At 36.3% G+C, this 13,025-nt stretch overlaps 1 protein-coding gene across 1 annotated transcript; it reads right to left on the minus strand.

Moving 5' to 3' along the window:
• Nucleotides 1–6,257: 6,257 nt before the first annotated feature.
• LOC134839678 (H(+)/Cl(-) exchange transporter 7-like) lies at nucleotides 6,258–12,774 on the minus strand. Its single transcript, XM_063855299.1, has 2 exons — nucleotides 12,443–12,774; nucleotides 6,258–8,398 (listed from the first exon to the last, which is right to left on the minus strand). The coding sequence occupies exons 1-2, from the start codon at nucleotides 12,744–12,746 to the stop codon at nucleotides 6,414–6,416; spliced, it is 2,289 nt and encodes a 762-aa protein (XP_063711369.1). The 5' UTR covers nucleotides 12,747–12,774; the 3' UTR covers nucleotides 6,258–6,413.
• Between the last annotated feature and the right edge of the window lie 251 nt (nucleotides 12,775–13,025).

Genomic DNA, 13,025 nt, shown 5'->3' on the forward strand with positions numbered 1-13,025 from the left:
AAACTCAGAAAAGAAAAAATTTCTCAAACTGTTTTTAGTTCCACCCGTGTTGCCAAATGAAACAAAAGTGAAGCTAAAGAGAAATACGAATTTGGCGTAGTCCTTCTTCGAACCAATTCAAGTCAGATATGATATCAAAGATTGAAGTGGAGAACTTATACGTCTGATTCTACTGAAATGATCAGTTTTTATAATAATATATAATTTTGGCAAAAATGAAGAGCTTAGTAATTGATTAAGCAATGGTGTTAAAATGTTGCAAAACAGAAAACGTTCCGATTTGATTATTTTTGATAATCGCGATCGTAATGATTTTTTTTAACTTCAAAACTATTTTTAAAGTAGTTCTCTCAAGATTTAATTACAGTTAACTATTTAGCAAAACCATCTTTAGTTAAAGAATACAAGGAGGTACAAAAACGATGTTTTCTGATTAATTTGGACCAGTAACACACATTGAAAAAAGTGAATGAAAGTAATTATTTCCTCGCCGACAAAAACAATTCCTCAACAAAAAGTGGACTTGTTCTTTCTATGTTGATCCGAGACATTTGAAACTTTAATTTCGGAACCATGGACATGTCTTTTTTTCAACAAATGTTGATTTAGTTAAGATGATCGAACGCTTGACCAAGTAGAACAGCAAATGACGACCAGTAATAATTTTAACACAGATGCAAAGCGGAGTTCCGCATCACTTGCGATGCCACAAAAAAAGCATTACAAGCTAGCAGACAGAAAATGAAGCAACTAAATCCAAAGAAAACGGCAATAAAAACCTATAAAAACTCCGAAATTGATGTTCTTATTGCGGACAACACGTCCAGAAAAAAATCGGCAGCGTTTAATGAAAAGCCACAAACAAAATTCTAGCGAAAAAAAATTTCTGTCATGAAAAAATTTGCACTATAAATTTTATTCTGAGAGTTTTAACGTTTTGTGCAATCCGGAGGAAAGCAAGCAAAAAAATGCTTCCCTCGAACGACCCAAAGTTAGTTTACTGAACCGATAATATAATCCGAAACCATTTAGGCGGAAAAAATTATGAATCAAAAACACCAAAAAAAGGAAAACATTCAAAATCAAGGCTAGTAGAATTATAAATTACAACGAACACTGCATAGAGCTAAAAAAAAAAACAAATCCACGATATGGCAACTAAGCCGACAAAGCAAAAGCAGACAGATTATATTCCGACAATTTTTCAAATATTACAGTATGAAAAAAAAACAAGTCCTGGTCAGATTCGAACCATCCCAAGCGTTTACCTTGCAGCCAGACTAAGTGCGCCGGAGACGCTTAAAAATTTGAATTCATTATGATCCAAGATGCCAAGTTTTTCTGTTAAACAAGTTGTTAACCCAAAAATGCCTATATTCAGATTTGATAACGATTAGTAATCGCAAGCGTAAAAAATGTTCATGTTCATTGACGTTTTTTATGAAACTTTTGATCGTCGACATAATTTTGGCAGTTATTTCTAACTTTTTATTTAGAAACCATTGACCATAGCCCTGGGCTTCTAATCATAAATAAAAACTATCTTTTTTTAAAAGCTATTGAGGTTTCAACTGTATTAAAATGATATTTACTGATGGTACTACAATCCATGCGCTTGACTTTCATTAACTACACTCAACGTGTTAGCACGGATTATTCGAATCGCTGTGCTGAAATGGTTGAATCGAGCTCAATTGAAGCAGGCCATCTAGCACCATTGTTTTCATACAAGATACAAATCATATGTAAATAAAATTAAAAGGGAACAGGAAAATTGATAACAGTTGAAGAGCCTGGCTCGATTACTTTTGTTATATCTGAGTTGACACAGGATTTAAAAAATCCTACTTTGAAGCATAGCTATTGAAAAAAGACGCCGACAGTTTCTCGAGTAAGATTATACGGAAAAATAAAGAAGGAACAATTTATCATAGAAAACAAGCAAACAAATATTTGCGAAAAAAACAGCTATTATTTGGTCTCCCAGCAAAAAATATTTAACACAGAGAGGAAGTTGCACTTCGCATACACAAGCAAAAAAAATGACCGACAACGCTAGTGGAAAAAACAGAATGAGTAAAACTTTGAGTCCACAAAATTTCCTAAATGGCGCACGCCAATTATGAGTCTACATAATTACTAAGTGACGCAAGTCAATTATGACGCATTAGCAGTACCAGTCAATTTGAAAAAAAAAAAATACCAACTATCATGCCCAGGTTCGAACCCTCTTATTTTGTTGCGGGTCTTCGTCCCTGCCTCTAAGCTACAGATCCATAATACCTAAGTCGCAAAATGAACACTAATATTTGCGACTTAGGTTGGAAAAAAAAGAGTTCAAACGATCACACAAGCTTTGCTTGTGTAAACTCAGGAAATGCGCAGAAATTAAAAAGAGATCGACGACAATTTGGTCTAATCGGCCTAGCAGTAACGCCCATGCTCGGGACTAAAAAGCATGGCACAAAAACGAAAAAAAAATCATGGATGTCGGGATTTCTTCTTTCTGCCTACTCCTATCGGCTGACTTTCCCAATAATTAAACCAATTGTAACTATTAGTGGATTTGGAAAAAAATATATATTTTGTTTGCTTCAAAAGCTCATATTAAGTCTTTTGACGAGCAAAAAAAATTATGGGTCATTTGAATGACAAAATTATATTTTTCATGCGTTTGAATCCTGGTGTTCAGACACACTTTTTTCAGCTCAAACGTCGCGTTCCCAATTAATGTCTGCTTAGAAGCCGCTTGATAAATTTTACTTCAATTCTAATTAAATACTGCTAATTGCGTTTTTCGACCTAATTTTTTTCGTATTCATTTTATATTATAGGAGTGCTTTGCCCGAGAAAAATATTTCATGCAAAAGCAATACAGTTAACATTGTATCGCGATCGTAATGATTTTTTTTTAACTTCAAAACTATTTTTAAAGTAGTTCTCTCAAGATTTAATTACAGTTAACTATTTAGCAAAACCATCTTTAGTTAAAGAATACAAGGAGGTACAAAAACGATGTTTTCTGATTAATTTGGACCAGTAACACACATTGAAAAAAGTGAATGAAAGTAATTATTTCCTCGCCGACAAAAACAATTCCTCAACAAAAAGTGGACTTGTTCTTTCTATGTTGATCCGAGACATTTGAAACTTTAATTTCGGAACCATGGACATGTCTTTTTTTCAACAAATGTTGATTTAGTTAAGATGATCGAACGCTTGACCAAGTAGAACAGCAAATGACGACCAGTAATAATTTTAACACAGATGCAAAGCGGAGTTCCGCATCACTTGCGATGCCACAAAAAAAGCATTACAAGCTAGCAGACAGAAAATGAAGCAACTAAATCCAAAGAAAACGGCAATAAAAACCTATAAAAACTCCGAAATTGATGTTCTTATTGCGGACAACACGTCCAGAAAAAAATCGGCAGCGTTTAATGAAAAGCCACAAACAAAATTCTAGCGAAAAAAAATTTCTGTCATGAAAAAATTTGCACTATAAATTTTATTCTGAGAGTTTTAACGTTTTGTGCAATCCGGAGGAAAGCAAGCAAAAAAATGCTTCCCTCGAACGACCCAAAGTTAGTTTACTGAACCGATAATATAATCCGAAACCATTTAGGCGGAAAAAATTATGAATCAAAAACACCAAAAAAAGGAAAACATTCAAAATCAAGGCTAGTAGAATTATAAATTACAACGAACACTGCATAGAGCTAAAAAAAAAACAAATCCACGATATGGCAACTAAGCCGACAAAGCAAAAGCAGACAGATTATATTCCGACAATTTTTCAAATATTACAGTATGAAAAAAAAACAAGTCCTGGTCAGATTCGAACCATCCCAAGCGTTTACCTTGCAGCCAGACTAAGTGCGCCGGAGACGCTTAAAAATTTGAATTCATTATGATCCAAGATGCCAAGTTTTTCTGTTAAACAAGTTGTTAACCCAAAAATGCCTATATTCAGATTTGATAACGATTAGTAATCGCAAGCGTAAAAAATGTTCATGTTCATTGACGTTTTTTATGAAACTTTTGATCGTCGACATAATTTTGGCAGTTATTTCTAACTTTTTATTTAGAAACCATTGACCATAGCCCTGGGCTTCTAATCATAAATAAAAGCTATCTTTTTTTAAAAGCTATTGAGGTTTCAACTGTATTAAAATGATATTTACTGATGGTACTACAATCCATGCGCTTGACTTTCATTAACTACACTCAACGTGTTAGCACGGATTATTCGAATCGCTGTGCTGAAATGGTTGAATCGAGCTCAATTGAAGCAGGCCATCTAGCACCATTGTTTTCATACAAGATACAAATCATATGTAAATAAAATTAAAAGGGAACAGGAAAATTGATAACAGTTGAAGAGCCTGGCTCGATTACTTTTGTTATATCTGAGTTGACACAGGATTTAAAAAATCCTACTTTGAAGCATAGCTATTGAAAAAAGACGCCGACAGTTTCTCGAGTAAGATTATACGGAAAAATAAAGAAGGAACAATTTATCATAGAAAACAAGCAAACAAATATTTGCGAAAAAAACAGCTATTATTTGGTCTCCCAGCAAAAAATATTTAACACAGAGAGGAAGTTGCACTTCGCATACACAAGCAAAAAAAATGACCGACAACGCTAGTGGAAAAAACAGAATGAGTAAAACTTTGAGTCCACAAAATTTCCTAAATGGCGCACGCCAATTATGAGTCTACATAATTACTAAGTGACGCAAGTCAATTATGACGCATTAGCAGTACCAGTCAATTTGAAAAAAAAAAAATACCAACTATCATGCCCAGGTTCGAACCCTCTTATTTTGTTGCGGGTCTTCGTCCCTGCCTCTAAGCTACAGATCCATAATACCTAAGTCGCAAAATGAACACTAATATTTGCGACTTAGGTTGGAAAAAAAAGAGTTCAAACGATCACACAAGCTTTGCTTGTGTAAACTCAGGAAATGCGCAGAAATTAAAAAGAGATCGACGACAATTTGGTCTAATCGGCCTAGCAGTAACGCCCATGCTCGGGACTAAAAAGCATGGCACAAAAACGAAAAAAAAATCATGGATGTCGGGATTTCTTCTTTCTGCCTACTCCTATCGGCTGACTTTCCCAATAATTAAACCAATTGTAACTATTAGTGGATTTGGAAAAAAATATATATTTTGTTTGCTTCAAAAGCTCATATTAAGTCTTTTGACGAGCAAAAAAAATTATGGGTCATTTGAATGACAAAATTATATTTTTCATGCGTTTGAATCCTGGTGTTCAGACACACTTTTTTCAGCTCAAACGTCGCGTTCCCAATTAATGTCTGCTTAGAAGCCGCTTGATAAATTTTACTTCAATTCTAATTAAATACTGCTAATTGCGTTTTTCGACCTAATTTTTTTCGTATTCATTTTATATTATAGGAGTGCTTTGCCCGAGAAAAATATTTCATGCAAAAGCAATACAGTTAACATTGTATCGCCATCGTAATACGACAACGCGCAAAATAGATAAATTCTCTTATTTTTCAATTGCCAAACAAAGCAATATAGATAAGAGGCTAACACTGATTAACGCGAATTTAACATCTCGCGCCGAATGTAAGCGCAGCGGAGCAAGCGGTCACTACTTACCGATATTGAGTTGTAAAGTAACTTAACGTTCGCGGGATGTCGCGTTCCTTGCAAAGTAGCTGTATTTGGTATAAGCGGACGCTAGCTCCGCTGTTCTGACATTCGGTAGGAGAGATTTAAGTGTTCGTTTATCCAGAAAGTTTTGTTTGGTAATTTTACAAAAATAAAAGAGTTCTATATTTTTGTGAAGTCTTTTGTTGCCAGTTATCGTTTGCTGCGACGTATCGCAGCACCAATGGCCAAACAACTATGCACTACAAATGTCCATACAATTCTGTGGCCACAAAACATATTTTCGCGCACTCAGAAAAAGCACAACAGCAAGCTACGCTGAAAAGCCACTTACATTAATAATCAGTAACAAGCGCAATGATTTCACTTCACTGGAAATACTTTTCAGGTAATTAGTTATTAACAAGTCAAAAACTGTCTGAATAACAAAAACAAAAGCATAAATAAAAAATCAAGTCGGACCAATTATCATTTGATACTGATTCGTTCAATTTTTGTTTTAAATTCGCGCAATTTACTCCTGGTCTAAAATATCATCCTTGTCTATAGAACTTCGAACATTCGATTTCCCCTAATTTTTCATTTCTGCTATTCATATTTAGGTAGTTCAGCTCATTTAAATGAGACATCTTCAGTGGAAAAGAATGATTCGAATTCTAATTACTACTCTGCTACATAAATGAAATAGCTCAAATATACATAATAGATTTTCTAAAATCAATAAAACTTTGAAATCAGTTATGAGAATAGGAATAGAATTTATGTTCAGTTTCGAACGTATGACAGTTCGTAGATTTTGGTGACCGAGTTGCTCGTTTTTGACTTGAATCTGGCCAAATCCTTCCTTGTAACCATGCCGATGACCTGGTTGCAACTGTTGATCACACAGAGATGACGCAACCCTAGAGCTCTGAACAGAGTGAATATCTTACTCAGGGTAGACTTATCACTCACTATATAGGGCGCAGTGTTCATATACGGTTCCAAATCTATCGTGAACCCTTGATTGAGCACCGATGGTGGGATATCATTTATAGTTGGAAATCGAGGATAAGCATCTCTAAGATGTCTAAGCTTCAGCTGTGAATGGGTTCCATCAGTCGCAAATTCCCTGAAGATGTTTCGTTGCAGAAGTATAAGAAGGTGATCTCGCAGGATTAGACCTCTTAGTTGACCTGTGGCCTCGTCAACTACTGGGTATCCATTATGAAGAGACTTCGGATCACTTAAAAGAGTGAAAACGCTATCGACTTTCTCGACTGTCTTCAAAGTTTTCACAGGTGAGTTCATCACCTGAACAGCTTTCACCTGATGAGACAAAGAAGGCGCCTCCCAACCTAGGATCGGAACACTCATGAGGTGTATATGCATGTCGTAGATTCCTTCGTTGAATATGTCTCCCACAAATTTGGCTGTCATTAGGACCAACATAAGCGGCAGTCCGAAAGTGACATTACCAGTTGCTTCCATCAAGATGACAGTCAGACTGATAGTCATCCTGACTACACCACCTAGATTAGCTGCCGCTCCGATCAGAGCATATTTACCACAGTCCACCCATACTTCAGCTTCTCCGACTGCATGTCCGAGGAAAATACCCACACATCTTCCCCAAGCAGCACCTATTAGGAGCGATGGAATGAAAAGACCACTAGGTACTGCCAGACCATACGTCCAACATGCCAGGACATAATATACGAAAGAAAACAGAAGCAACAGAGGCATGTTGAAGGATCCAAGAGGAGCATGGAAGAGACACTTGACAGCCGTCTCAGGAGTAACGAACGTAAGAGTAGACATGACATTAAACTGACCATCGTTACAAAACAGCTGCAAAACTGAGCTGTCATCTTCTGCGGATAAAATCAAGTCATCAGCAGAGCAAAGATCACTCGAGTATATCAGCAGAAAGCAGAGAGCGCAAGAGACGGCTCCGACTACCATCGCTTCTAACACTTTTATGATTGGTCGACGCACAAACTTGAATCGAAACAAAGTGATCCTGTAATTGATTGCGTTGAACAAAGCACCAAGCAAACCCCCGATAGCACCCATCAAACAAAATATTGGTAACTCGTACCAGTTGTAGGGTTGTCCACTGAAGACTCCGAAATTCACCAAACCAGTGTAAGAGAGCTCTCCGAAGTGTCCGTGGTACCAACTGAGAGCAAAATTCAAAGTGAACCCTGACACCATGGCGGAAAACAGTACCCTCCATGTTAGCGCCTGATTCCAGAAACTGGCTCCTTCTTCCAAACTGAAGAGTACGCCACCGACTGGCGAGCCAAATGCAGCTGCAACGCCTGCTGCAGCTCCTCCGGACACGAAATCACGCTTCTCGTTATCGTGTCTAAAGTACTCAAACAGACCAAAATCCCAGTTGAACGACTTGCTAGCTCCTTGGGAAAGTCCAGCTGCAACTACTGCTCCAGAATGAATCATCGGTCCCTCTTTACCTACTGCCAATCCACCGGCAACACTGAACATGACTCCAATCGCTTTGCAAAAGAGAGTCTGAATCCTCACAACTCGCGGTATTTTGACCCCGTTAAGAAAACATTTGATTTGAGGAATGCCGCTTCCCGCCGCCACTGGTTCCAGAAAGGATACAAGCACTGCGGCTACTAGTGTCATCCCAGCTCCAAAGCTGACCCAGATTAGAAGGGGTACCCATAGACCTCCTCTGTCTACTGCTTGGTCCATGAAGTAGCTCACGACTGAGAACTTCAAACTGCTCAAATTTGCAACACCTAAAACAAATAACTTCACTTTTTCCCATAGTATTTTTGCCTCAAAATTGAGGCTGCACTTAGTACGAGAAAGCAACAAAACGACGCAAGAATCAGTTGCCCTAACCAAGAACTGTGTTTGGATAACACATTTCCACCCAAAATCTATCCGAGCAAAGACTGCTCCTTCAATCAGAGCATAGCCGACTGATTAGTGCAATCTGACAGCCCTTAAAAGTTCCGACTGCCCTTAAACGTATCTGAATTAGTTTATCGTTTTAAAAAAAGTAATAGAAATTACCATAAAAAAATGACCCTATTTCTTAAAATCTACCCCACGCGCAAAAAAATATACTTTGCTTCTATTGACGCAATGTATAGATCATTTCGGTAGCCTCAAATCAATTTAAAATAATTTTTGAGCCGAATGAAATCGTCGAGCTGTAAAAATTGCGCGCAATTTTTTTTAAATTGAAACAATTAACAATTACTTCGAAAGCTGAAACAATTAACGGGCAGCAATGGATGTACTATAAAAAATCTAGAGCAAGGTCTGTAAGTTCCTTATTGACAATCAGAAAGAAGACCCAAACCTCTAACAACAATCAGAACTCAACTACAACTACTTCTAACGGATAAAAAATGCAACATTTATACATAATTTTAGATGCATGCACTATTATTATTTACCAAGTTTTTCCTCTTAGCTGTAGATTACAACTCTCAATTCACCACCTTAAATCAGTCATTAAAAAATAAGCAGAAAAGAAGGATTGCTCTGATCAAAAACGAACACGCACCAAAAGATCTTTTATCACATTCAAAATAAGTAACATGTCAGAATGCTAATTTCAAAGGCGTAATTAGTAATCAGAGACAGCATCCTCGGCTGCTCTTACATTCGGCACGACTCGTGTTGTGCGCGTGAATCAGTGTTTGGCTGTTCTGTTTTAGAAGTTGATTGATTTTTTTATCCTCAAATTAAGCATGTCTTTTCACGCCTGTCAATTAATAAAGCTTGTTGTATTACATTAGTCTGCTAAAGCCCATGTTTCAAATTTTATGCTAAAAGAAAGATATGCGAAAAAAAGGTCCATAGGCACGCTGTTTGAAATAGACAAATAGATACTAAGCTGCGAAAAGAAATTGAATACAGAGAACTGTCGTCTCACAGCACAATCGTGGCTCGGCTAAACAGAGCCGAAGCGGCACTTCGCAAACACCAGAAAAATAACAGAGGAAAAAAGTACCCTGAAAGAATATCAAAAAACTCTGAGACTAAATTGCCTTAACATCTTGACTTATACTCATACCCTTGAGTATAAACTCGAATATTTATCGCAAATATCTCGAAGACATTCATCAAGTGGATATAGCCAGATGATGCTGTTTAATATCCGAAAGCCTTTCCATTAAAATAGGCGTTTTTTATAGGAAAAAAAAGGAACGATGTTACAAGCTCGCAAGTGTAATGATGCTCCCATGAGTCAATCAGACTGGCAGCCACATAAACATGAAAGCTTTGATCCTCTTTATAAATTTTCTAAAGACAAAAAAAAACATTCAAGAACAAACTTCTAGCACAACGCATACAAAAGATTGACTTCGCTTGCCAGCTTCAAGAATTTGAAAACTCTATATTATTTCAATGCCAACTAAGCCCGAAATAAGATCACCAAATTGCTGTATATTGTGTGAACTGTGATCTAAGGGCCAAAACTGATCCAAACTTTGAACCCTAAATAAAATATATTGACTCGCAAACAAAACAACTATTTCAACAGATTGCTTAAAACGTTAAATAAAATATGTTCAAACCAGCTTTGCTTTTGCTAACCTTGTTCCAATGCAAAATTTCAGTTAATTACACAGCGGCGAAAGGATTGTCGCATCATTTTGGTTACAGTAGAATGCGAAATCACAAAGAAAAAATCCAAAACTACTTGTTTCATCATTTGAAATTCAATTTGAGAAACAAGTCTCCAATTGTTGTTTCTATTAATATTCCGCTGATATTCTAGAAAACTAAAACCATTTTTTTGTTTATTTTTTCCAATTTTTTTTCAAGTTCTCGGTAATGTTTTAAGGTCTCCAAATATTTATAGTTCGACCGAAATGACTTTCCAAGCTATCCAAAAGCAATAGGAACTCACTATTTTAACAAATTTTCTGCGCCACAGGTAACGTCTTTTGAAAAACTGACACTGAGTTTTTTGGCGTCCCTTCTCAAATTAAGAGTAGATATTGGTGACAAAGGCGCCCTTAGAGAAATAAATGCCATAAAACAGTACCCCATGACCTTTTTTGAGAATTAAATTGACAGGCGGCATTGCGCTTCGGATAACCAGACAAGCAAAAAAGCGGTAACATTTCAAATAAAAAAAGCTTTAACAGATGATTTGGAAAAAATATCATCAGAGCTCGGAACTCGAAACCCGACCAGCATCTCAGGCAGGCGCATTACCAACTGCTCTAATCAACCCGATTCCTTTTAAAAACCTAGCGCATCTTTAAATTATTTATTTTGTTAAGTTTGAAAGTATCTTACATTGACACTTGCCATTAGCATGCGGTGGAATTAAAACTATAATCAAAATAACAGTGCCCCAATTAGTAGTAGTAGTAGTAGTAGTAGTGTAGGCTTTAGGATTTCTCCATGGGTTTTGAACCCTCGTTTATAAGTTCATAATTTTTCCCGGTGGGTTGCAGTTTCCACACCAGCAAAGAATTCTCCACATACACAAGTTGTTTTCTGCAAAATTTCTGTTGAAGAATTTCCAAAACGTGTTTGTTATAGATATTTTCAGGCTGTCATAATCTTGATTTTCGAAGTCCACAATTTGGCTAAAGTAGTTGTATAGCGTAATAGAACGTATATAATAATTTTCATTTGACTTTTTCAGTCTTGTTGCATGAACAGCAATCTCACCACGTGTTGCTTGTCTCGTTCGTGATTCGTTTTTATGAATAATTGTATTCAAATCAATGTCATGTTTATTTTTTAGTAGTGAAACTAAGTACAATATGTCGTGTAATTCAAAGTACATTGAGAGTGGAAGGAGCTTTAAAAATTTCAGTCTTTCAGTATAACTCATTTTGAAGTTATTTGTAATCCAAGATGTCGCTCGTTTTTGTACTCTTTCTAGTTGTCTTAATTCTGCTTTGTTCGGATACCATGTTTGCGATGCATAGCTTATGATTGGTACGATGTATCCGCAGTATAAGTTTAATTTTGACTTTAAAGATGTTTTTTTCGAGATATTTCGTTTGATTTTGTAAAAAGCTCCCATTGCTTTTGATATGCGATTTTCAGCATTTACTGACCACGAAAGGTTGTGACACATTAAAATACCTAAGTCTTTTTGGGTCTTTGCGGTATCAACATTTGTATTAAATAGTGTAACTTCCATTTTCCCTTTGAGGTTTAACAAATTACATTTATCTTCATTCAGCGGCATTTTATTTTCTTTGCACCATTTTTCAACATTTGCCGTGTCTTTTTGCAGATGAATTTCTTCAGTAGACAAGATCTTCATATCGTCACAATAGCCAAAACAATCTGAATTCTCAATGCATTTGGGAAAGTCGTTAATGAATATGATAAAAAGTAGAGGGCCAAGAATTGAGCCCTGTGGTACACCGCTAGTTACTTCTTTCAGAGTTGATGAACTTTTATTGATTTTCACAAACTGCATTCTATCTGTTAGATAGTCTTGTATTATGTCTTGTATTTGAATGCTTAGACCTATGTTCCGTAGTTTGGCGACTAGGATACTATGAGGAACTTTATCAAAGGCTTTAGAAAAATCTAGATAAAGGACTGAGAGTGTTTGAACATTTTTGTCATCGTAGAGTTCATATACTTTGCTCAAAAATTGTACCATTTGTAGTACTGCTGACCTTTTTTGCCGGAAGCCGTATTGTGCGTTTTCCAGGAAAGGTTGAACTTTGGGGTATATATTATCAAAGATAATTTTTTCGAAGACCTTCGAGGCGGAGCATAAGAGGCAATTGTGTCAGCAAAAAAAATAAAATGAACATCCATTAAAACAGAAACGAACTGACCTGCGTCAATGCCAAACGCAATTAATGCAGTAAAAACTCCTATCAGGAACATGACAAACCATCTCGCCAAAGAAACCCTCATCCGAAAATAAAGGTCACTGTCTTGTTGATTAGCTTCTTTCGTGTAAAGCTCATTCTCGGCAACATCGTAGTCCAAGCTCTCATACTGAGTTGAAATAAGATGAGAAGATTTACTAACATCAACTAGCTGTACATCGGAACTCAGCCATGAAGAAGAAAATCTACGAGATAAATCTCTCGGCAGAGCTAGAATTTCACTTGTTCTCCGCTTTAAAGATTTCATGGTTCAACAAAATCAGGACTAAAACATCATTCTAAAAAGATACCTCTTTTCAATAAGAACATTTTAGTACTATTAGAGAATTTAGGATTGCTCTAAGGGTTAAAAATAAGTCCCGCGTAGTTGAGTTTAACTGAAAGTAGCGTACACAACGCAGCAAAGCGAATTTTTTTTCGAAACTAAAATTGCTTGAACTTTCTGAATATTGCAAATAGATGAGTCCATTTTGTATTCTTGATTTGCATTTCACTGTTCTGTCAATTCAAGTTCAAAAGGTGGCTT

The sequence above is a fragment of the Symsagittifera roscoffensis genome, chromosome 2, assembly GCF_963678635.1.
Source record: "Symsagittifera roscoffensis chromosome 2, txSymRosc1.1, whole genome shotgun sequence".
Lineage (NCBI taxonomy): Eukaryota > Metazoa > Xenacoelomorpha > Acoela > Convolutidae > Symsagittifera > Symsagittifera roscoffensis.

What these genes read in the sequence shown, in the direction of transcription:
- LOC134839678 (XM_063855299.1), bottom strand. Translation starts at nt 12,746, where the DNA reads ATGAAATCTTTAAAGCGGAGAACAAGTGAAATTCTAGCTCTGCCGAGA. An exon ending in TGCGTTTGGCATTGACGCAG is followed by an intron (nt 8,399 to 12,442) that starts GTCAGTTCGTTT and finishes TATTTGTTTTAG; the next exon opens with GTGTTGCAAATTTGAGCAGT.